Source organism: Lipotes vexillifer, unplaced genomic scaffold, assembly GCF_000442215.2.
Source record: "Lipotes vexillifer unplaced genomic scaffold, Lipotes_vexillifer_v1.1 scaffold1849, whole genome shotgun sequence".
Lineage (NCBI taxonomy): Eukaryota > Metazoa > Chordata > Mammalia > Artiodactyla > Lipotidae > Lipotes > Lipotes vexillifer.
Genome location: NW_006792854.1, coordinates 126,543 through 152,928, shown reverse-complemented (window position 1 = coordinate 152,928; position 26,386 = coordinate 126,543). Strand labels below are relative to the sequence as shown.

The following is a 26,386-nucleotide window of genomic DNA, read 5'->3' as shown; positions in this document are numbered from 1 at the left end:
GGCACGAACCCATGTCCCCTGCATCGGCAGGCGGACTCTCAACCACTGCGCCACCAGGGAAGCCCGTGTTTGTATTTTTTACAGTTGTTTTCCTGTAATTAATATCTAGTCTCATAGCATTCAATCGAAAATCATACCTGATAAGATTTGAATTTTCTTAAATTTGCCAAGACTTGATTTGTGACTCAAGATATGATCTATCCTGGAGAATGTTGCATGAACACTTGAAAAGAAAGTGTATTCTGTAGTTTTTGGATGGAATGTCCTATAAATATCAATTAAGTCCATCTTGTTTAATCTGTCATTTAAAACTTGTGTTTCCTTATTTATTTTCATTGTGGATGATCTGTCCATTGGTGAAAGTGGAGTGTTAAAGTCCCCTACTATGATTGTGTTACTGTCAACTTCCCCTTATGTATTGAGGTGCTCCTATGTTGGGTGCATAAATATTTACAATTGTTATATCTTCTTGGATTGATCCCTTGATCATTATGTAGTGTCCTTTTTTGTGTCCTGTAATAGTCTTTATTTTAAAGTCAATTTTGTCTGATATGGGAATTGGTACTCCCACTTCCTTTTGATTTCCATTTGCATGGAATATTTTTTTCCATCCCCTCACTTTCAGTCTGTATGTTTCCCTAGGTCTGAAGTGGGTCTCTTGTAGACAGCATATATATGGGTCTTGTTTTTATATCCATTCTGCCAGTCTGTGTCTTTTGGTTGGAGAATTTAATCCATTTACATTTAAGGGAGTTATCAATGTGTATGTTCCTATTACCATTTTCTTAATTTTGGGGGGTTTGTTATTGTAGGTCTTTTCATTCTCCTGTGTTTCCTACCTAGAGAAGTCCCTTTAGCATTTGTTGTAAAGCTGGTTTGGTTGTGCTGAATTCTCTTAGCTTTTGCTTGTCTGTAAATGTTTTAATTTCTCTGTTGAATCTTGCTGGGTAGAGTAATCTTGGTTGTACGTTTTCCCCTTTCATTGCTTTAAATATGTCCTGCCACTCCCTTCTGGCTTGCAGAGTTTCTGCTGAAAGATCAGCTGTTAACCTTATGGGGATTCCCTTTTATGTTATTTGTTGTTTTTCCCTTGTTACTTTTAATATTTTTTCTTTGTGTTTAATTTTTGATAGTTTGATTAATATCTGTCTTGGGTTGTTTCTCCTTAGATTTATCCTGTGTGGGACTCTCTGTACTTCCTGGACTTGATTATTTCCTTTTCCATATTAGGGAAGTTTTCAACTACAATCTCTTCCAGTATTTTCTCAGTGCCTTCTTTTTCTCTTCTTCTTCTGGGACCCCTATAATTCGAATGTTGGTGCATTTAATATTGTCCCTGAGGTCTCTGAGACTGTCCTCAATTCTTTTCATTCTTTTTTCTTTATTATGCTCTGTGGTAGTTATTTCCACTATTTTATCTTCCAGGTCACTTATCCGTTTTTCTACCTCAGTTATTCTGCTATTGATTCCTTCTAGAGAATTTTTAATTTCATTTATTGTGTTGTTCATCATTGTTTGTTTGCTGTTTAGTTCTTCTAGATCCTTGTTAAACTTTTCTTGTATTTTCTCCATTGTATTTCCAAGATTTTGGATCATCTTTACTCTCATTATTCTGAATTCTTTTTCAGATAGACTGCCTGTTTTCTCTTCATTTGTTTGGTCTAGTGGGTTTTTAACCTTGCTCTACCATCTGCTGTGTGTTTCTCTTCCTATTTTGCTTACCTCACTGCGTTTGGCATCTCCTTTTCGCAGGCTACAGGTTCATAGTTCCCATTGTTTTTGGTGTCTGCTCCCAGTGGCTAAGGTTGGTTCACTGGGTTGTGTAGCCTTCCTGGTGGAGGGCACTGGTGCCTGTTTTCTGGTGGATGAGGTTGGATCTTGTCCTTCTGGTAGGCAGGACCGCATCCAGCGGTGTGTTTTTGGGTGTCTGTGACCTTACTATGATTTTAGGCAGCCTCTCTGCTAATGGGTGCGGTTGTGTTCCGTCTTGTTAGTTTTTTTTGGCATAGGGTGTCCAGCACTGTACCTTGCTGGTTGTTGAATGCAGCTGGGTCTTAGCATTGAGATGGAGATCTCTGGGAGAGCTTTCACTGTTTGATATTACGTGTAGTCGGGAGGTCTCTGGTGGACCACTGTCCTGAGATCAGCTCTGCTGCCTCAGAGGCACAGGCCTGACACATGCCTGGAGCGCCAAGACCCTGTCAGCCACACGGATCAGAAGAAAAGAGAGAGAAAAAGAAAGAAAGAAAGAAAGAAAAAATAAAATAGTTATTAAAATTTAAAAATTATTAAAAAATTAAAAATAATAAAAAAGAAAGAAAGAGCAACCAAACCAAAAAACAAATCCACCAATGATAACAAGCTCTAAAAGCTGTACTAAAAAAACCAAAAAATGCAAAATAAAAAAACTGACTGACAGATCCCTAGGACAAATGGTAAAAGCAATGTTACATAGACAAAATCACACAAAAAAGCATACACATACACACTCAGAAAAAGAGAAAAAGGAAAAAAATATATCTATATATAAAAAAAAGCAAGAGAGCAACTAAATCAATAAACAAATGTACCAATGATAATAAAGTCTAAATACTATACAAAGGTAAACAAACCAGAAACAAATTAGATGTAGAAAGCAAACCCCAAGTCTACAGTTGCTCCCAAAGTCCACCCCCCTCAATTTGGGATGATTCGTTGTTTATTCAGGTATTCCACAGATGCAGGGTACATCAGGTTGACTGTGGAGATTTAATCCTCTGCTCCTGAGGCTGCCGGGAGAGATTTCCCTTCCTCTTCTTTGTTCGCACAGCTCCTGGGGTTCAGCTTTGGATTTGGCCCTGCCTCTTTGTGTAGGTTGCCTGAGGGCATCTCTTGTTCGCTCAGACAGGGCAGGGTTAAAGGAGCAGCTGATTTGGGGGCTCTGGCTCACTTAGGCCGGGGGGAGGGAGGGGTATGGAATGCGGGGTGAGCCTGTGGCGGCAGAGGCCAGCGTGACGTTGCACCAGCCTCAGGCGTGCTGTGTGTTCTCCTGGAGAAGTTGTCCCTGCATCACGGGATCATGGCAGTGGCAGGCTGCACAGGCTCCCAGGAGGGGAGGTGTGGATAGTGACTTGTGCTTGCACACAGCCTTCTTGGTGGCTGCAGCAGCAGCCTTAGCGTTTCTTGCCCGTCTCTGGTGTCCGCGCTGATAGCCGCGGCTCACGTCCGTCTCTGGAGCTCGTTTAGGGGGTGCTCTGAATCCCCTTTCCTCGCGCACCCCGAAACAATGATCTCTTGCCTCTTAGGCAGGTCCAGAATTTTTCCTGGACTCCCTCCCCGCTAGCTGTGGTGCAGTAGCCCCCTTCAGGCTGTGTTCATGCAGCCAGCCCCAGTCCTCTCCCTGGGGTCTGACATCTGAAGCCTGAGCCTCAGCTCCCAGCCCCCATCTGTCCTGGCTGGTGGGTGAGCAGAGAAGCCTCTCGGGCTAGTGAGTGCCAGTCGGCGCCGATCCTCTGTGCGGGAATCTCTCCACTTTGCCCTCCGCACCCCTGTGGCTGCGCTCTCCTCCGTGGCTCTGAAGCTTCCCCCTCCCCACCCAACCCCTGTCTCCGCCCGGGAAGGGGCTTCCTAGTGTATGGAAACTTTTCCTCCTTCACAGCTCCCTTCCAGAGGGGCAGGTCCCATCCCTATTCTTTTGTCTCTGTTTTTTCTTTTTTCTTTTGCCCTATCCCAGGTGCATGGTGATTTTCTTGCCTTTTGGGAAGTCTGAGGTCTTCTTCCAGCGTTCAGTAGGTGTTCTGTAGGAGTTGTTCCACATGTAGATGTATTTCTGATGTATTTGTGGGGAGGGAGGTGATCTCAACGTCTTAACTCCTCCACCATCTTGAAGGTCTCTCTGGGAAGCGATTACTTTTAAGACACACAGGTGAATCTGTTCTCAGGCAGATTTGTATTTTTTAAGTTCTGTATAAATACTCCCTTAAAACTGTCTATGGTTTCGCATTCCTTTTAAAGTCTTTGTCTTCAGAAATATTCTCCACCAACTTGAAGAATACTGTTCTACCCTATTCTTATTCCTTTATGCATAAAATAGCCTTGCAGAGCATGCCTTTTATTCATACGTGTATTGTGTGCAGGGATGTTACTATGTTGGTGAACTTTATGTTCAAGTGAACTTGACCACCCCACTTGACCACGTTTACCAGAAACTCCCTGCCTGTGCACTTGTGTTCTATCAATACATCCCTCTCCTGCACGCATGATGGGTTTCTGTTGGTGCCCATATTCAACCTCAGAATACTTTACAACTGGCAACTTATACTAGTTGATTGGAGCTGGCGTTGGAGGCAATTCTCTGTCCTAGCAATTTTATTAGTTTTCTCAGTCAGCACACTTGTATCTTTTCCCTTTTTACAGTTCAGATTTTTAAATTTTTATTTATTAATGAGGTTTTCTTTGGTTAAACTTATTATCCTTAAGTCAGATTGGAAATGTGTTTGTAGACAGTCCTCTATGGGTCTCTTGCTTTTCTTATACTTTGTGAACTGAAGTTTGGTTGCCTTTGATCTGGTTTGTTTTTTCAATGTAATTCCTATAGTGAGCAGTATTGGAAGACTTAGTGATTCCCAGAGCAATGGTTAGATTTGCATATGACCTTGGAAGATAAGAGCTGGTCATATGGGGTAGGTATGGTTACTGCCCCACTGCAGGGATTCATGTTCCCAAATCTCAGGGCTTCTGCTGTGTGTGCAGGTGTCAGCTGGCCCCACTTAAGTTGCTCTGTGAAAATTGGGACTCAGGGAACTGGAGCAAGAAAACACTGGGATTCTGTCCACTTCTGTTGTTGTGATAAATTCCTGTGGTCCTGCTTCTGACTGCATTCAGCAGGTTGTCATAGACTAACTTGTTAGCTTGAAGTGGTAGGCTAAAATCTCAGGTCCTTCATCGTTCTTGGCAATAGGTAGGAAATACAAATAAAGAAGCAAATAAATAGCTATCAGAGTTCAGTTCAGAAATGTCATTTTATTCATGTTTTTCCTTTAAAAACTACATTATATATTATTTTTATAAATGTAGCATAGATTTTTCAGATTTTATAGGCTAAAATAAAGCTTTAACATAATTTTGCTATTCATATTTAATGACAGTTTTAAAAGCATAATAAGCCATCTGCTTTTTCATATGCATATAAACTTGTATGTATATATGTATATATATGCATATATTGGGGGTGTGTGTTTGGTTTTGAAAAACCAAATCAGTCTTGCTTTGCTTTATCACATTTTCAAGAAATAATCTTAATTCCACATATGCCATCATGATGTATTATTTGCCTCTATTCCAGAATATTGGAAAGAAGATGACCTGCCAAGAGTTCATTGCAAACCTCCAAGGGGTAGATGAGGGTGGTGATTTCTCCAAGGATCTACTGAAAGTAAGCATTGAAATACTGGTATTTATTTATTTATTTATTCATATATTGAAGTATAGTTGATTTACAATATTATATTAGTTTCAGGTATACAACATAATGATTCAATATTTTTATAGATTATACTTCATTTAAAGTTATTATAAAATATTGACTATATTTCCTTTGTTGTACCATATATTCTTATAACATTTTTTTTTATGCTTAGTAGTTTGTACCTCTTAATCCCCTACCCTTAAATACTGGTTTTTAAAATATGCTTGTATTTTCTACTTACCTTTTAATCTAAAATAGGCTAAGATCACTTACGTATTTTGTTTTTTTCTTTTAGTTTTATTGGTGATGTTTCTGTTGGACATTGTCCTTGATGCGTCAGACTGCAAAGTACCCTTTGATTAAGAATTCCTAAAAGTCCACATTGTAATTGATAATACTGAGATAATAAGTAGATTTGGAATAATTGCTGATACAAATAGTGGGCATTTTTTGATTTACTTGACTGTCAGAACTTGAGAAAGATCACAAAGGTTTATTCCTTATGGAAACAAAAAGCATTTGCAGACACTAAAGGAAGGAGTTCTGACTCTACAGTTATTAGTCAGAAATCCACTCAGGTCACCTCTGGAAAGAGATTAAATTAAATCTGAGTAATTGTAGATTTCCTGAATTATTTGCACTCAGCTTTATTATTGGTAACAATTAGCATCTTTTTCCCTCTAGTCAGATTGTTTTCTAGGAGACAGAAACATCAAGTTTGGAATTCATAGCATCCTGCAGCAGTATAAATGAGATGTGCATTTGATCAAGTGATTGATAATGGATGTGAATATTTTAGAAGTTCAGGATAAGATGTGTATGTTGAGAATGTGATTTTTACAGATTTCTGTTTGATTCTAACTTTCTTTTTAAAAACTTTGTACACATGTATATTTCTTTTGGATTCAGTTCTTTTGACTGAATTTGCTAAGAAGGGCAACACATTTGAATCATGGTATAATATGGAAATGTACCAGTTGAAAGATAAGTCCTTTATTATGTTTTTTTGTGACTTTTAAACTACATAATATGTAGAATCAAGTTCTGCCAGAGTTGGAAAGACATATATACTTTGAAAAATGAAAGAAGGTGTAAAAATGGTATTATGAGATTCCAAGTCTTACTGGCTTTAATTGCAGCTCATTAAAAAATTATATTATGAAAAAAGCAGGAAGAAATGTATCTTCAGCTTACTATATAAGGAAGGTATTTTTTAAGCCTTTTCTTTATAGAATAAATGCTGCTGTTTCTGAAGCTACAATTCCAAATGGGAATGGGAAGTAAAAGGTGTTGGATTCAGACTTAATAAATATGTTCTGTGCATCCATGGAAGTTATACAGTAGACACATGTTAACAGGTCTTTTTTCAGTCTAGTGGTACTTGGAAAATAACAGTCTTTCTAGGAGAGGATTTGTGAGGCTTTTATCAAGTTATATCAGAAATGAAAATTGACAGGTATAATTTTTATAGTGAAGCTCTTAGACTTTAGTGGTAACGTTTGTGACTGTGGGTACATAGTGGGCAGATTTAGAGCATGTTTGATGGAGCTTTCTGAACCAAATGTAGTTAATGTACAGTGCAGTGGCTACCATTCTCCTTGGGGTAAACATGTTCTTCGATTTAGTCAGCGAAGAATTTGCTGGATGATTTGTCACAGTTGTACAGTTTGAGATCACGTTTACAAATCTCAGGGAAAAATATGTGTTATACTGTTCTTTATTTACTGTGTGGGAAGATGACAGTGAAATGACACTGAAAATGACAGTGGTATTTAGCATGGAAATTGTCAAGTAAAATATTGATTCCTTTTTATAACAAACCCCAGCCACTCACCCATCCAAGAGGAGAGTTTTCCATTTCAGTAGGAATCTGGATTTTATTGCAGATTCTTCAAACCATTGGTTTCATTTCACTCTTCTGTGTGGCCAGCCCTCTACCCTGCTCCTTCTCCCTTTCCCTCCCTTTCTGCCTCCCTCTTTCTTCCTCTCTGTTTCTCTTTACTTCTGTCTCTTCCTTTCTCCTTTGTTTTCTCTTTGTCTCTTTCATATCTTTCTTTCTCTCCTCCCCTCCCACCAAAACGCTCTCTCTCTCTTTCAATAGCTAACTCTTCATTCCTTGTTGAGATAAATTATTGGGTGGAATATTAATTGGCATTTGGGGGGACAATATTATACACATGCCACACAGACAGATACATACGTACAGATAAACACAAACACGTTTGGTATCATCTTACAGGTTCTGAGTAACCCCTTTCTGTCTTCTGCCACCCCCTCTCCAACTTAAAAAATTACAGGCATGTCCTACATGCAGTTTAATTTATGACGTAAGATGTTTAAAGTTACGTGGATCAAACCAATAAATGGTTATTGCTACATATTGACCTTATTACTTTTAGATTTCTTTGGATCAAAAGTAGCATTTGGATTTATGTCTGTTGTTCAGATTTCTTTGGACCAGAAGTAACATTTCGACTTACATCTGTTCAGTGTGGTTGCATAGTCAGGAATACTTATTGAATGTCCACTGTGTGTTCAGGTGTGGACTTGGAGAACATGTCAGAACCAAATGGGCCCCTGTCCTCAGAGATCATAAACTACTGAAAACGATGGAGGGTCCTTTCTCCCTTAACATGGACAGTTATTCCATATTAAAATAAAAATATAAACTGAATTCTGCTGTTGTCAATGGAAATGGTTACAGGAAAATAACGTACTTAAAGGTATGCACAATGAGGAACTTGTTTCAAGCCTTCAAATTCAGAGACTCGAGTTAATATTTTGCTTTAAATTTGCCTTAAGGCACATGAAAAGGATAGATAATGGTATATTGAGCCCTTTTTCACAATTTACAATTCCACTGCTGTTTCCCTTTTCACTCAAATGACCTAAAACACATACATGAGTATATGAGTGCTTTGTGCAAATAAGAGTTCTCCCCCCGACAAGTTGCTTAGAGCATAAGTTATAGATATCTATGGTATAAAATGGAAGAAGTTGGGTACCAAAAGACAGCCAGTGATAGAATATTATTTAGGTTCTTTAAACTTGAAACTGGCTGGGAGGATGTGATGTTTGAGATGGGTCTTCATTTGAAAAATAGGTACAGTTTTAGTAGGAGACTTATTTTGATTTTTATTTAGGTTAATACTCTACTTCATCTCCCCCCTCCCCGTTCCCTCTCCATAGACATTAATGTTCTTTCTTTCTTTCTCATAAGCACCCCTGACTATTTCCTCACCAAATCAAGACCAAACTATGCCAAACCATCTGGCGTGTTTTATGGCTCCACAGGGCCTCCCCATCCCAATGCTTGGATGTGGTTTGCCTTCAGGCATCATTGGGGATGAGGTGGAAAAAGTTCTGATAGATTTAATAGGACATCCCTAAAACTCTAATAAAAATCTTCAGGACATAAATAGAAGGGGATGAGAATGTGAAATGTGGGCCAGCTCTGGGTTGGAGGCTGAACTTCCTGAGAGACATGAAAGCTTGAGGATTATGACTGTGGTCTTGGGAACTGTACAACTGGGTTCCAGTCCCAGCTCCTCTCTCTGATTAGCCTAGTGATTGTGAGCAAATTCACTTAAACTTTGTCTCTTGATTTCCTCATCTATGAAACGGGTGGTTTTATTAGCACCCACCTCATCTAGTTATTTTAATAATTGAATGAGTTAATAATATATAAACTCTTTAGAGACCTAGCATGTGTTAGGTATTATAAATTTTTATTTTTAATATTACTTTATTCTTTACCTATCTCAAAGTGGACTGGACAAGGACTCCACCCCTTCCTGTGAGTATTTCGACCCAGGGTGTTTTTTTTACATGTCCTAGGGTTGAATGGGATTAGCGTCAGTAGACAAGACCTCTGTCCCCCACCCCTTTTCAGCCTAAACACACACATTATCTTGGTCTTTAACAGGAAGCATTTGTGACCTTGACCTTGAGCATTGCCTCCTTTTGTGGTAAGATTTTTAATCCTCGTCATTTATGGCTTCCTTTCTTTCTAAAGACTTGTTGGTTCCAAAGAATGGCCATTGAAATCCTTCACAGGAGGCATTGTTCAGTGAAGTCCGTCTTGACATTGTATAGGCACCTGACAATGAACCTTGGTTAACCCTATGTTTTCTGCCTTTTTACCTTGTTAGCAACAGTGCCTTTCTCTTGCACCTTATCCCTCTTGGAACATTTTTATATCTTAGGTTTGGTTTGGGTCTTGGATGCTGCAACAGTGGAGAGACTAAGGAGAGTTTGGTCTTAAACTGGTCCTGAGATCATGAAGAACGTTTGAGGAAGCAAATAAGTTCTGGTCCTCTTAAAGATCCCAAGAAAATCCTGGGATATTAACGGGGATGTGAATTATTTGAAGTGACTTCAAATCCCGGGGGAAGAAGTGTTGCTGTATGTCTTCCTACTCTGTGCATTCTCCAAATAGAGAGCCCTGGGTCAGAAGGCTCATCAGTTTAATGGTCTTGCCCATCAGTTTCTATAGATTCTTGACTGTGTTATCCTGGGGATCTCTTCCACCTAGTCTCATCAGGGGCAGGTTCTAAGAACTAGTGAGAGTGTTGGCATGTAATCATACGCATGTTTCTGAAGCGCTTTGTATTACTCAGCCATAAAAAGAAATGAAATTGAGCTATTTGTAATGAGGTGGATAGACCTAGAGTCTGTCATACAGAGTGAAGTAAGTCAGAAAGAGAAGGACAAATACCGTATGCTAACACATATATATGGAATTTAAGGGAAAAAAAATGTTATGAAGAACCTAGGGGTAAAACAGGAATAAAGACACAGACCTACTGGAGAACAGACTTGAGGATATGGGGAGGGGGAAGGGTGAGCTGTGATAGGGCGAGAGAGAGACATGGACATATATATACTAACAAACGTAAGGTAGATAGCCAGTGGGAAGCAGACGCATGGCACAGGGATACCGGCTCGGTTCTTTGTGGCTGCCTGGAGGGGTGGAATAGGGAGGGTGGGAGGGAGGGAGACAAAGAGGGAAGAGATATGGGAACATACGTATATGTATAACTGATTCACTCTGTTATAAAGCAGAAACTAACACCATTGTAAAGCAATTATACCCCAATAAAGATGTTAAAAAAAAAAAATTTTCTTGATCATCCTCTATCTCACGCTCCAAGTGTAGCACCTTGCTTCTTTGCCTTTCTGTTTCCCCAGTTTTTTTCTTCTGAGTTTCCTATGAACCTCTATTCTTGATTTTAACAGAAAAGCTATATTTGAATGTTTAGTCCAGTTTGCTTTTCATTTCTAACTTTGGTTAGAAATGGTACATTACATGTTGGAAGAGACTTCGGGACTTTGGGTGTGACTACCAGTTATTTACATGTCTAGGGGGGAAGTAGCCATTTCATAATATGTTTACATGAAAGAAGAGAAGAAACAATAGGAAATAAGAGAAAAGGAGCCAGTGAAAAGTGGCATAGGAACACACTGGGTGAAAAGTCAGTCAGTTATTGGCTGCACAATAATATCATTTTGAAGAGCTCCAGACTGAATATTTTTGGCAATGAAACACGAAACCCATGTTTTCTATCCAAGCTTCCTTATTGCCCCCTACCATTTGATACTCAGACAGTGGTCTCCTTAATATTTTTATCCTGGTCATGGTTAGGTTTTTTTTTTTTCCTTGAGCAGCAGTTGAATTCAATAGGTGCCAATAAGAATTAGAAGTAAAATAAGCCAAGTAATCGAATTTAGGAGTTTTTACATCATCTTAATTATAGAGAGGACAAACAAGAAAACGCCCAAGTCTTTCAGAATGATTTTAATATAACTAAAAAACAAAACTGAATACATTTTGCAGAGTATTTTAAAACATACCTTCTCCTAAATCAGCTTAAATACTCAGGTAGCTTTAAGAATAAAGCAAGGTAAATAATCTTGCTTGGGTAAGTCAATGACATGCCCCCCTTTCAGGCTATTGCTTATGATTATATGTTTGACTTCAGAGTATTTTTCAGAAATTTAATTCTTTTTTAGAAATTGTTTGCTTCCATCTTTCTTACTTGGGAATTTATTAACTCTGGAATTAGTTGCAGTCTCTTAAGGGAGACCAAAAGTTTTTTCACTCTCAGGTTTGTAGTTAATGGTGAAGTGTGTGTGTTGGGGGCTTAGCGGGTGTGGGGTAAGGGGGAGTAGTAATTAAATTGAAATAGTGTAAATCAGTGTGCCTGGCTTAGTGGAATTCACATGATTCATTCCACTAGTGGAATGATAATAGTGAATTAAATTGTTACATATTCCAATTCAAGAACATGGTTTATTTTTCCGTCTGTTTGTGTCATCTTCAGTTTCTTTCATTAGTGTCTTAGAGTCTTCAGAATACAGGTCTTTTCCCTTCTTAGGTAGGTTTATTCCTAGGTATTTTATTCTTTTTGATGCGATGGTAAATGGGATTATTTCCTTAATTTCTCTTTCTGATCTTTTGTTGTTAGTGTATAGAAATGCAACTGGTTTCTGTATATTGATTTTGTATCCTGCAACTTTACCAAATTCATTGATGAGCTCTAGTAGTTTTCTGGTGGCATCTTTAGGATTTTCTGTGTATAGTATCACATCATCTGCAGACAGTGACAGTTTTACTTCTTCCTTTACAATTTGGATTCCTTTTATTTCTTTTTCTTGTCTGATTGCTGTGGCTAGGACTGTGTTGAATAAAAGTGGCAAGAGTGGGCATCTTTGTCTTTTTCCTGATCTTAGAGGAAATTCTTTCAGCTTTTCACTGTTGAGTATGATGTTAGCTGTGGGTTTGTCATATATGGCATGGCCTTTATTATGTTGAGGTTTGTTCCCTCTATGCCCATTTTCTGGAGAGTTTTTATCATAAATGGATGTTGAATTTTATCAGAAGCTTTTTCTGCATCTATTGTGATGATCATATGGTTTTTATTCTTCAGTTTGTTAATGTGGTATATCACATTGATTGATTTGTGAATAATTGAAGAATCCTTGCATCCCTGGGATAAGTCCCACTTGATCATGGTATGTGATCTTTTTAATATATTATTGGATCTGGTTTGTTAGTACTTTGTTGAGGATTTTTGCACCTATGTTCATCAGTGATATTGGCCTGTAATTTTCTTTTTTAATCAATATTGTTAAAATGACCATACTACCCAAGGCAATCTACAGACTCAGTGCAATCCCTGTCAAAATAATAACAGCATTTTTTTTCACAGAACTAGAAGAAATAATTTTAAAATTTATATGGAAACATGAAAGACCCCGCATAGCCAAAACAATCTTGAGAAAGAAGAAGAGAACTGGGGGAATCACATTCCCTGACTTCAGACTATACAACAAAGCTACAGTAATCGAAACAGTATGGTACTGGTGCAAAAACAGATACATAGATCAGTGGAACAGATTAGAGAGCCCAGAAATAAACCCACACACTATGGTCAATTAATCTATGACAGAGGAGGCAAGAATATACAATGGAGAAAAGACAGTCTCTTCAATAAGTGGTGCTGGGAAAACTGTACAGCTACATGCAAAAGAATGAAAGTAGAACATTCTCTAACACCATATACAAAAATAAACTCAAAATGGATTAAAGACCTAAATGTAAGACTGGATACTATAAAACTCCTACAGGAAAACCTAGGCAGAACACTCTTTGACATAAATTGTAACAATATGTTTTTGGATCTGTCTCCTAAAGTAAAGGAAATAAAAGCAAAAATAAACAAATGGGACCTTTAAACTTTAAAACTTTTTCATAGCAAGGGAAACCATTGAGAAAACAAAAAGGCAGTATACTGAATGGGAGAAAATATTTGCAAATGATATGATCAATAAGGGGTTAATACCCAACACATATAAACAATTCATACAACTCAACATCAAAAAAACTAACAACTTGATTAAAAAAGGGTGGAAGACCTGAATAGACATTTTTCCAAAGAGGACATGCAGATGGCCAATAGGCACATGAAAAGATGCTCGATATCACTAACCATCAGTGAAATGCAAATCAAACTACAATGAGATAACACCTCACACCTGTCAGAATGGCTGTCATCAAAAAGAACACAAATAACAAATGTTGGCAAGTGTGTGGAGAAAAGGGAACCCTTTGTACATTGTTGGTTGGAATGTAAACTGGTGTAGCCACTGTGGAAAACAGTAGAGAGGTTTCTCAAAAAACTAAAATTAGAACTATCATATGACCCAGCACATCCACTCCTGAGTATATATTTTAAAAAAAAACAAAAACACTAATTTGAAAAGATACATGTACCTCACCATTCATAGCAGCATTATTTACAATGGCCAAGATATGGAAGCACCTTAAGTGTCCACCAGCAGATGAATGGATAAAGAATACAATGGAATACTACTGAGCCATAAAAGAGAATGAAATTTTGCCATTTGCAGCAACATGAACAGACTTGGACAGCGTTATGTTAAAGTGAATAAAGTCAGACAGAGAAAGACAAATCCAAACACTGTATGTTGTATCTAAAAAAGACAACAAAGTAGTGAAAAAAGCGAAAAAAGAAGCAGATTCGGGCTTCCCTAAAAAAAAAAAAAAAAAAAAAAAAGAAGCAGATTCACAGGTACAGACAAGAAACGAGTGGTTACTGGTCGGGGGTGGGGGGATGGCAATATGGGGTGGGGAGTGGGAGGTACAAACTGTTGGGTGTAAGAAAGGCTCAAGGATGTATTATACAATATGGGGCATAGAGCCAATATTTGGTAATAACTGCCAACGGAAAGGAACCTTAAAAATTGTATAAAAATTTTTTTTAGAAAGTTAAAATAATTGTTATATATTCTATTAGTTAGAATCCCAATAAAATGTTACTATTCAGATGCGTTTGTTTTCCTTTGCTTTCCCAAAAAACAGAATTTAGATGTGGTTCATTTAAAAGAAGTTTCTGAAAATGCATGTATCCATTACTTAACATACATAGTTGACTGAAACCATTGTATGTTTTGTTTTAAATACAATTTTCTTTTGTGCTATTCTTAGGGAACAGTAGCTTGTGAAAATGATGGAGAAATTAGCCAGGAGGGTAGCACTTAAACAAACAAATCCAAAACATCAAAAGAGAAAAACACATTTTAAATAAAGGTTAATGTATCTTGTTGGAAAAAAGAAGAAACGTAATTAGGAAATATAAAAATTATACTATGCAGGTTCATAACCATTAGGCTTTTGATCAATTACAGTTGTATATAGGGGTAAGCAAAAAAAAAAAAATGATTAAACCATTAAAGATGGTTTAACCAGCCATTAAAGATTCAAACAATTTTGTAAAAGCTCGAACTCTGAAAAGTACCTGTTTGCACATAGTGACAGCAAGAGCTGTAGGATTTTTCTCAAAAAGAGAGAGCAAAGCCAGCTCAGCTTTCAGAATTCTATTGACCTATCTAATTTGACCCTTTCAGCTAGGGAGAAGATTAACTGTTTAACAGTGACAATTGCCCTATTTTTCTTTCTACCAAAAGGCTGACCCTAAGCAGCATTTCTCCCCCACTTTGCTCTCTCCTCTTTCATCTTTGCTTCCAGTGTTATCAAATTAAGACAAGTATAAATGGGGAAATCTGAGTAAGATCGGGGGGTCAGTACTCTGGTTGTGATATTGTACTGTAGTTTTGCAAATGTTACCATCGGGGGAAGCTCGGTAAAAGGTATAAGAAATCTATTATCTCTTATAACTGCATGTGAATCCACAATTATTTCAATAAAACTTTCAGTGAGAAGGAAGTTCCATTTCTCTCCGTTCAGCCAGAGATTTAGGCATCATATAAGGATGAGTTTCATGAAGTTTTCCTACTCTTTCAAACTTTACTGCTCTTTCATTACTCTTTCGCAGCAGTGAGTGTCACGATGCTTAAGCTTAAGCCATAATGGTGTAGCAACATTAAAAACAGTGCTTTTAAGAAAAAGGCAATGGGGAATTATTTTAAAGAGTTGAAAGCCAGAAAGTCACATGAGTCCATTTAAAAAAATTATTATTATTACTCTGGGATCTGTGGAGAATTGTTTGAAAGGAAGTGGGAGTGAAAATGGGGAAGATGGTGAAGAAATGGTTGCAGTTGTCCATGCGAGAAGGGATGGCGGCTAGGACGTGGGTGGCGACAGTAATAAGGGAATGATTTTAAATTGTTTTGAGATGTTTTTAGCATTTATGTTACTAAATTATTTTCCCAATTGCCCCTCTGTCCCTTCCTATATCGCCTGTGTTCTAAACTGCATGAAATAAAGAGCAATAAAAAGTAGGAAAAACCTGTCTGCTTCTTCTGAGTTAATGCTTGATCTTTGTGCCACTTTGTGCCTCTGTGAAGACCTCGGCCTGGCCACGCAGGCTTTTCAGTTTTCTCGTGTGTAACATTGGTAGTAAGGCCTTCCTCCAGGAGTGATTGTGAGGATTGGCAAGTGCATCCCCGTGTTGTCACATGGCTCTCGTCTCTGTGACAGGGTTGTGGGAGTCCTGGGCTCCACACCTGTCCTCTTGCTGCTGCTGATGAGTGATGGCGCCTCAGTCGTGGTTTCTTGGTTTGTAAAATGAGATATGTGGGCCGTGCCCATAATTTTCAGGTTTTCAGTTCAGGCTCCTTATAGCCCACAGTATTTGGGGTCACCTTGCCCTGTCCCCACTCTCCACTGGGACCAGAACTCCTTGCTCTTTTTTTTTTGTTGTGCTCAAACTTACTCATGTACAGTGTCTTCTGAGAAAAATATTTTGTGGCAAAGAGTAAGCTGGAAAAACTCTATACGTGGTCTTTACGGATTCTTTCAGTCTAAGTATTAGGAGGGTTCTTAATGTCATTTTTTTTCTTTGTAAACTGAAATCACATCACTCAAGTTTTAACTTTTATGTTATATTTATTGGTTCAGACAAGTATGTATTTAATAGTGAAAGTTCAGATTTAAATTCAAGAAAATTACCTTTGTTGTATCAGCATTCTCAAAGGATTACTCCTAAAGAATTATATGAGAGGAAGAAACAGGCCACAGTCTGAAAACAGTCTGAATTTTTTATAAATGAAAAACCTGAAGTGAATTCTCAGAAATACTTGATCTGAGTTATATTTGGAGTTTGCAGTTGAAAATAGGAACTGAGGGGTGGTATTTAAGTGTAGCTAAAAAAAGAGCATCAACTGTTGCCTGGAGTAGGTGAGCTCTCTCCAAGAGAAGGTCCTGGAGACCTGGTAGCAACAGTCTCTATGGAGGAAACGGGCTTGAATGCTTATTCTGGTATAAGCAGGAGAGCCTTTTAAGAGAAAAGCTATGTTAGCAGCTTTTTTTTTTTTTTTTTGTTGCTTTGGTGAGAATGTAGGCACTTAAAGATGGGGGGTGGTCTTTGTCACAGGGGATGCTGAACACTCCATTTCTGTGGTCACATCTTCATAAAGACACCACCAGTGGCATGTCACAAGAGAAAGGGCTTTTTTTTTTTTTTTTTTTTTGCGACATGCGGGCCTCCCACTGTCGTGGCCCCCCCCGTTGCCGGACGCGCAAGCCCAGCGCCCACGGCCCACGGGCCCAGCCGCCCCGCGGCACGCGGGACCCTCCCGGACCGGGGCACGAACCCGCATCCCCCGCATCGGCAGGCGGACTCCCAACCACCGCGCCACCAGGGAGGCCCTGTTAGCAGCTTTTTAAGAGAAAAGCTTTAGAGGTTCTGGCTTAAAATATGGAATGTAGCTTTGTTCAGTAAAACGAATCAAGCTGAGGTGTGATACAGGGTTCGTGGTGTGTTTCTGCTCTGGTTTCCCTGTGGAGATCTGGTTGCAGGCTGTTGCTTCCAGTCGCGTGCTGGCCTGGACAGACAATGCTGCTGCTTCTGGTGTGGTTCAGACCTTGAATGGAAGATGGTGACGATGAGGAAGATAATACTTGGAAGCTGCTGAAGGTCTATATCTTGTGTTCATGCTTTAAAAAAATCTATTAAAAAGAATTCTCTTAGAACATTTTGACAGAACAGATGCTGCTTAAAGAGTACAAACAGAGTTTTAACCAAAAAAAAAAAGAGAAGAAGAAAAGAGTTTGAGTAGGGGAAAGGGGAGGTAGTCATTAAGGGTCCTGTAATGGAGTATTAATGATTCCCAGATAGATTCCATTTTAATTTGATCATAAAGAAGTGCTACAGAATTTCACATTCAGATGCATCCATAGAAGTTAGGATGGTCATATGTTTGGAACATTTTTAAATTTCATAATATAGTCCACCAAGGTTGGTGCTCCTGTCACTCAGGCATGAACATGTGGTATTGATATGAATGTAATGGGTCACATTGTGAATTTAAACTGTCCTCCTTTTGCTTATGATATACCAGATGGGGACAGCAGTGATGGGCTTCTTTTAACAGGCCTGCAATTCAATGGCAAATGAAGTATCACAGCAAATAGTCCATCCTAAACACAGGGTTCACCTGTCCATTGAGGACACAGAGACACAGATTTTAATTTAAAGGCATTTGTAGCTGTACAGTACGAAATTTCACAAAGGAAAACAATTTGTTTTGTGGTTGTATTAATGCTTCACTTATGTAAAGGTCAGTTGTCTGGAAAAGACTCAGAAGTTGAAAACACAAAAAAATTAAAAGTAACTCTGAACAGCCGGAATAAATGGGTGTTATACAGAGTCTGTGTAACAAACCTTACAAATTTTACTCAGACCCTCATTTATGGTCTATTTTTAATAATAACCAGAATTGTTACTTCTTCAAAATTTTGGCCTAATTTTCCTCCCTGGCGTATCCTAAGCCAATGGCCATGTAGATGCCATTATACAGACAGCTGCCTAAAACCGTGTGCTGTACCTGCCACTGCTCATCTCAGAGTCAGCTTACCTTTTCTAAAACAAATTTAATAAAACACAGTATTCAGGTTGTTATTTAAATTTTTAAATTGAACTCATTTTGAAGAAACAATTGTTTTCCCAGTTTAGCCAGGAATTAAAAGGATAATGTTCCATGGAGTGCTGTCAGTTGGATAGATGGACCTTAGCAAGAAGTGATTTGATGATGAGGTGAAGAGAAAGAGAAAACTTAAAAAGCCCTGGGTCTCCACATGGAGCAGCTGGAGTTGTTTTGATGAAGGGCAGGCAGAGCTGAGTAGGCAGCAGCTTCTCAGAGTGTGTTACAGCCCAGCAGAGTAATGGATGGACTTAGAGAGCCACCAGGAACGTTACATCATGTTTACACAGTTTGATTAAGGAGACAGGAGTGTGAAATGATTTGGAAAGATTGCCAGCAACTATTTTATAAAGGTTTTTCCATTTAAAGAAATTAGCTTCAATCAGAAAATCCACTAATATAGAATAATTCATTTCTCTACCGAAAAACATTCTTGAACTTCATTTTCGGTCAATGTTGAATTTTTATTGTTGCTATTTTAAAGATTTTTGTTTATTCTAGTTGTTTTAACATTTACCCTCCTCTCACACTTCCCCCAGATAGCGGCATAGTTTTTGTGCTGTAACGCTGCTTTTTCAGAAACACCAGGAAACACCTCGCAAGGAGATATCTCTGGATGGTGCAGTGCACTGTGCCCCTGACCAGTGGAGGCACCTTCTCCTGTGGGTCCTCAGCACCTCACCAGACCACCTGTGCGTCCCCTCTGCACCTAATGAGACGAGACCACCAGTGGGGAGGTCCCATCCCTTCCCGCTCTTTCCCAGATGAATGAGCTGCTGTGCCTATCCCCACACGCTGCCACGTGAGGATGACCACCATGGACGCCACATCTACTCCTGGGGCAAGTCATTTCACCACAGGGTCTCTTAATGCAGGAAGCAACCGGAAGCATTTATTCCTTGAGAGTGCAACATAGATAAGTTGTTACTCTTCTTCCCCTCTTTTTCTTTCTTTTTCTTTCACTTCCAGAAACACAAATCAAAGGTAAATCTCTATACCCAAAATATTACCTTGAAGGGTTATTTGCATTTCAGGTTGTTAGTCATATGTTGTAGACTTGGGCAAAAAAGTCATCTTTGGAAAGGGTCATGGATTCTGAGATGCCTGACTTTGGATTGGATGGTATTGCTTGTCATTTGCATGTGACCTCCTCCCTTCCCCTATTCTTAAGGGCGGGGACTATGTCTTGCCCTTATACCTAGTATAATTCCAGGACAAATCAGATATTCAACAAATAATTTGTGAAAGAAATGATTGCAGTTTTATATAAAACCCAGTGCTGTGATTTCTGACCATGTGAACACCATGTGACCAACTTGATGTTGTATGCAGAACTGTCAATGTATATATACATTGTCTTTTTTTTGCGGGGGGGGATCCATAGTTTTAATCAGATTTTCAGAAGGATCTTTGTTCCCGCCAAATATTGATAGCTATAGACCTAGGACTCTTCCAGAGTGTAGACTTGTACCTTGTTGTTTCAATTAAAATAAACAAAATATTTAGGAGAAAGGATTTTTCTTTCCTCTCTGTACTTTGTTCATTCATTGAGGCCCTGATATGAGCCCAGTCTCCGTGCTGGATTCATGGGTGCAGCCCTTACTAAGACAGACACAGGCCATGCCCTCTTGGAGCTTAGAATTGGCAGGGAAAACAAATAGTGAACCCATGATTATGCAGATCATGAAATGCTTTACTCAAAATTACACACTTATTGTGTTTAGTTACGGAGGGCAGACTTAGTAGATTTGCCATATATGGCAAAAGTCAGAAGCTGGATCAAGGTGAAATCTGAGATGACTTCGTTGGCATCAGCTCTCCTTTGCTGCTCGGGTTTAGCTGCCATGTGGAAATTGGCGGCATTTGGCACCTCGAGGGTCATGGACAGTTAGGCCTCTGTGCGTGTTTTTTGAGCACTACCTCTACGGTCAGCGCCTTATACGTTTGTGGATGAAAAGCCTAGGGACGCGGAGAGGGAGCGGCCGGCGGGGTGCGGGGGTGTGGTTTTGCCCGAATCAAAGATGGCCGCCGCGAGTGCAGCCCCGCGCAGTTTCACGTCAGATTCTGGAGCTCGGGGCGCCTCCAGGTTGCCCTCAGCGCCTCTTCACGAAGCTGGCGTAAGGCAAAGAGGCGCCTCTGGAAGAGGCCAGACGGGGTGGCTACGCTCTGGGCAGGGGCCGCGTCCACGCCTCCGCTCCTAGCTGCTGACCTGGCGGCCTTGCGAGTGTAAGTGGAGAGAGGCTTTGAGGCAGGCGTCTGTGATCCCAGTGCGTCCCCGTTTCCTCAGCTTCCTTGACTTTAGGAGTGAAAAGTGAGATTAGGCCCCGGTTGCCCCGACATTGCCCTCGCGCTTTCACTTTCCAGTGGCCTGGCACAGCCAGGAGGTCGGCGGCTGCAGCTTCCACCGCGGACTCCCCACGGTCACACTCGTATTTGCTCAGCGTGTTGGTGCCCGGCTCCGTCCTCCTGTCGCTCACACACTAGTTGCGGAACTGAATGGACACACGTGAAACTGTTGGGTATCAGTTAAAGAGTAATTAAAGATTAAAAGGTGTGGTCTCGTACTGTTAATTAGCAGTGAATGTCGCTTGGCCGTTGGAGCCATCCCCAAATATTTTCTAGCGAAAGTAGCCTCGTATTGCTCAGAACAACCCGTGACCTTTTGTACCTTTCATAAAAACTAATCGCTGCCTTCGTCGTATAGATCATGCACACGTATTATCTTTCCTGTTAAACTGCATGTTATGGAATATATGCATATGTAGCTATTGTGAGCCCGCACGAGAATGTTCATAGCAGCATTGCTTATATTAGTGAAACAATTTAAATGTCCACTTACAGAAGAATGGATGAACAAGTTACATTATTGGACAAATTGACGTACACAGAATGCTAAAAGATGGAAATTAATGAACTAAAAATATTAGTAATATTGATTTAGAGTTCATTAACATAATATTGAGAAAAAAAGCAACTGACAGAAAGAGGTATATGGTATACCATAGATAAATAAATGTTTAAAAAAAAAAAGGTGAAATCTGATAGGATTCATGAGTTCCTGCTTTGCTAAAGACTGTGCTAAATGTATTGGGGGAAGCAAGGATGAGTAAGATGTGCATCCAGCCTTGGAGGAATTCTTAATCTAGTCTAGTGGTTCTCAACTCTGGCTACACATTAAGATCATTTGAGATGAGGAGAGAAAAAGTAGGCGACTGACATATTCTCACTCAGGTAGGAACTCTTAAAATGGTATAGACACTTCGGAGAAAGGTCTTTAACTAAACATACATTTACCCTATGATCCAGCAGTTCAAGAGGAATGAAAGCACATCACAAGAATATTCATAGCAGCTTTATTCATAATAGCCCCAAACTGTAAGCAACCCAAACATCCATCAGCTGGGAATGGATAAACTATGGTATAGCCTTACAGTGTGATACTCAGTAGAAAGGTGTGGAGTACCAATATACACAACATCATGGAGAAAGAAACCGTATACCAGTGTATGCAATGCATGATTTTGTTATATGGAATCCTAGTATAGGCAAAACTAACGTACGGTGGAAAATAAAAATCAGAACCATGATTTACCCTGGGGATGTGAGGACGGGAATTACCTGGAAATGGGCTTGCAGGAACTTTCTGAGGTGATGCTAATATTAAAAAATGTTGGGAAAAGTGTCACTTGCAGAGCTATAAATAAAAATTCGATGTTTTCTTCCTGCTCTCCCCTCTTCTCCCTCAGAAATTTTAACTGGGAATGGGGTCCATATGCATTTTAAAAGCTCCTCCGATGATTCTGATGTCCACTGAGATTTGAACTGTTAAATAGGATAAAGTACAAAAGAAAGCTGTTGTTAGCAAATTACCACAAATTTAAACAACACAGATTGATTATCTTACTATTTTGCAGGTCAGAGGTTTGGGTTGGCCTGGATTCTTCTGGTCTGGGTTTCACAATAACAAAATCAAAGTGCAGGTAGACCTGTGTTTCTTTCTGGGAACTCTGAGGGTGAACCTACTTACAAGTTCATTCAGGTTGTTGGCAGAAACCAGTTCCACGTGGTCGTAGGACTGAGGTCACTGTTTCCATGTTGTCTGGGGGTCATTCTCAGTTTCTAGAGGCCACCCACATTCCTTGGCTTCTGGACTCTTTCCTCCATCTTCAGACCCAACAATGATGGGTCAAGTCACTCTTTGTTATCTCTGTCACCACAGCTTCCGCCTCATTGTTCCTCTGTTCTCTTCTTTTGGCACATCTCGTAAGTGACCGTTCTGCCTTCTTCTTTGCTTTGAAGAGCTTGTTTAATTATGTGAGCCCACCCGGGTAATCCAGAATACTCATCCTATGTTAAGGTCAGCTGATTAGTAACCTTAATCTACCTGCAGAGTTCTATCGCAGCAGCACCTAGATGGACGTTTAGCTAAATAACCAGGGAACGAGAATGCTGGCAGGATGGCGTCTTTAGCATTCTGCCTACAGTATAGAGTTACATGGAAAATGCTGGGGTTTCAGAATAAAGAGAAAAGACTTTCAACAGGGGAGCCTTCAGGGAGCCTCTTTCGAGGAGGTGGCGTTTAGTCATCACTCAAGGCAGTTCTAATGGATGCTGCAGAGCCAGAATAGGAGAAAGAACTGGAGGTGGGCTAATAGTTTGAGTGCCAGCGTGGAGAAAGGAAGCGCGACAAAGTGTGATCCCCTCGGAGCAGCCTTTGTTCCATAAACGCACTCCGTGTGTGTTAGTTATTATTTACACTGAGTCATTCAGGCCATTGTCAGATTAACATCAGATATTTTTAGATCAAAGTAGAAAAATAGGAGAAATGTCAAAAAGTTACCCACTTAATGGGTAGAAATATTTTTTAAAGGACTGGGGGAATTTCGTAATGTGATTTTTTCTATCACCTTCTGTCTGGCTGTTAGAACCCAGTAGAATTACATATGAAAGTCCAAAAAGTTAGTTAAGTATTTCCAAGCATTTTAAAACTCCATATCTACTGAGGAAAACCAGAGAATGTGGCCTTCCTTTATATGCCCCCCACAGTATGTACCTTTCTGACCATTTTTAGTGGACTTTGTACCCTAAAGTACAAAGCTTGGGTGGATGATGACATCAGTACCATTGCAGCTTCTGTGGAGAGATGCTGTGGCCCTGTGGCATCTATCTAATAACTGCAGCCTTATCAACTGATGTTTATAATAATCTACATAAATGAAAAATGCTTTTTGTAAGCATTAACTACGCTATACCACTTATCTTTTTTTTTACTTTATTTATAAGCTGTTAGAAAGGATTGTGTATACATTTTTATTTTGAAAGGCAGGCATGCATCTCTACAAAAAGTCTTAACAATACTTCCTGCCAACCTTTTAAAAATACAAAGGTTTTAACTGCCTGTGGTCATTTTTATTCACCCTTCTGAAGGATGTGTACATAAGGGCTAAAATACTGAAATCAGCAAGCTAGTTGGTTTTGTTTTGTTTTTTCTTTTTTGCTAAAGCTGTATATGAGAAATAGAGTTCAAAAGACAAGGCTTGGTGGCAAACAGCCGAGGCGTCTTTTAATGAGGATCAACAAATTACACTTTTCTTTGATGACTCGCAGTTTGCTCTTTAAACTTCTGGAGCAACTAAGCATTCCAAACCTGTGAAAGTCTTTCCAAACCTGTCTTCCTATCCCTTGCCAGGGTTTGTTTTCTTTCCTTCTCTTCCCACCTTGCACCCACCCCTGAAGAGTTGGTCATGATGATCAGAGGCCTGCTAAAGGAAGCCCATCCTTTCTTGGAGTTGCTTTGTGCGTTCTGAGTAAGTAGTGAATAGGCAACTCGATAGCAGTTGATTGAGCTGTCTGCACCTGCACAGGAAGCCCTGCTTTCTTCACCATGCTGCCATCCTGCCATGATCCCTGCTGCCTGGTGTTCTGGTTAAAGCTTTGTACTTTCATATTCAAAGATACTAGGAACTGTTTGTGATTTCATCTTTTTCCATTCATTTTCCCACCTTAATATGCTAAAGTATATTTTCTGATAGCTCTAAGAGAGTGCTGTTGTTTCACTTATCTTTTCCTCTTCATATTTCCACAATGTTGACTTTGAGGAGATTTTATATATATATATATATATATATATATATAGCCTCTCTACCGTATCAGTTTCATGTTTTTCTTTAGGAAAAATTGAATTAAAAACATGTGAAACCAAACCTTTAGAAACTCAGGCAGTTTCTTCAGGTTCTTAGGTTCTTATATTTTCCTTGTTTGTAACACTGAATTAAAAGCTTACTGTAGGGGCTCCCCTGGTGGCGCAGTGGTTGAGAATCCGCCTGCTAATGCAGGGGACACGGGTTCGAGCCCCGGTCTGGGAAGATCCCACATGCCGCAGAGCAGCTAGGCCCGTGAGCCACAACTACTGAGCCTGCGCGTCTGGAGCCTGTGCTCCGCAACAAGAGAGGCCGCGATAGTGAGAGGCCTGCGCACCGCGATGAAGAATGGCCCCCACTTGCCACAACTGGAGAAAGCCCTCGCACAGAAACTAAGACCCAACACAGCAAAAATAAATTAATTAATTAAAAAAAAAAAAAAAAAGCTTACTGTAAAGATCCTTCCAGTGCTGTTAACTTCAAGTAAGTGGTATCAGTACTCTTGTTTTTTTTTCGCGGTACGCGGGCCTCTCACCGCTGCGGCCCCTCCCGTTGTGGAGCACAGGCTCCGGACGACGACGTGCAGGCCCAGCGGCCACGGCTCACAGGCCCAGCCGCTCCGCGGCACGTGGGACCCTCCTGGACCGGGACATAAACCCGCACCCCCCGCATCGGCAGGCGGACTCCCAACCACTGCACCACCAGGGAAGCCCATTGTCAGTACTCTTATAGGTACCCACATATATTTTCATGAAAAGGTCAAATTCAGATTTATGTTGTTTTTATGTTATTATTAAAAAGTAGAGAATTATTTGGCAAGTTTGCATCTGAGGAGAACTTTTCGATCTTAAAAAGTCAGTAGATTTCTAAACTTCACTTTATTTCCTGTGAGCAAAGGAGGCTATGAGCTGGCAATTCTGAGACTGTATAACTTTATGCATATACTAGGATTAACAAATAAGCAAATAAAGTGTACATGATGAGAGCCAGGTTTCTCTCTATATGAGAAAGAAATTACAAATCAGGAAAAGGAGGAAGGTTAAAATGAACCTGTGGTGTTAGATTGGAATTGGAGTTATAAGTGTGTATTCGTAGTTTCTAATGTGTAGATGGATACAGAGGTGTACTGAGTGATAGGTGTGAGTCAGTGTACAGACAGAGGTTTCCTAGCTCTGCCTGCTGAGAGTTTCTAGAAACAGTGACACCCAGTAGCCATGACCAGTCTAGCATCCAGACCTGGGTTTCTATTCTAAATACCATTCGCCAATAAAAGGACCAGGGCTCCTTGGAGAAGTGTTTGGCTCTAAGTCTGGGGCAGGGAAAATACAAGAGGCACAGAACATCTGTGGTGCCAGAAAGCTACGTAAGTGCTCAGGGAAGGGGAGACCTGCCGAAAGGGCACTGTGGCCATCTGGAGGGGCTGCGAATGGCCAAGGCTGGGCAGTTAGAGCAGAGAGTGATAGTCTTGGATTATGCCCCATGGAGCAAAAAGAATGTCCAGTGAATATATATATATATATATATATATATATATATATATATATATATGGTGCAGAAGGGACAGCTTTTTCTTACAGAAGAATTTCAGTTAATACCTATAAAAGCAAAGAGGGAAATAGAATATCACCATTAGGCAAATACCACAGTAATTCTTGAACACAAGGTCCAGTGATGGGTGCTCAAATTTGTGGTGAAAGTTTGAGGAGAAACAGGATATTTGCATAGTCTCAAATTGTCTCTCCCAGATATTAACTACAAAGGGAAAAATAGGAATTTTATAGTGTAGACACCAGCACATACCACCTTAACCAAGTGATCAGGGTTACCCTGCCATTGGTAAGACGTGGATGTCACAAAGCCTGTGATATGACACGCTGAGAAGGACACAGCATCA

The 26,386-nt window shown here is 39.8% G+C and overlaps 1 protein-coding gene across 1 annotated transcript in view; it reads left to right on the top strand.

Annotated features, from left to right (window-relative positions):
- LOC103085017 (PH and SEC7 domain-containing protein 3) overlaps positions 1 to 20,244 on the top strand; it is a 192,565-nt gene extending 172,321 nt beyond the window's left edge. The window contains exons 10-12 of the mRNA XM_007466023.1: positions 5,324 to 5,413; positions 18,932 to 19,081; positions 20,077 to 20,244. Coding sequence (XP_007466085.1) covers positions 5,324 to 5,413; positions 18,932 to 19,081; positions 20,077 to 20,244 — 408 coding nt within the window. The remainder of the gene's footprint in view (positions 1 to 5,323; positions 5,414 to 18,931; positions 19,082 to 20,076) is intronic.
- Positions 20,245 to 26,386: the final 6,142 nt, after the last annotated feature.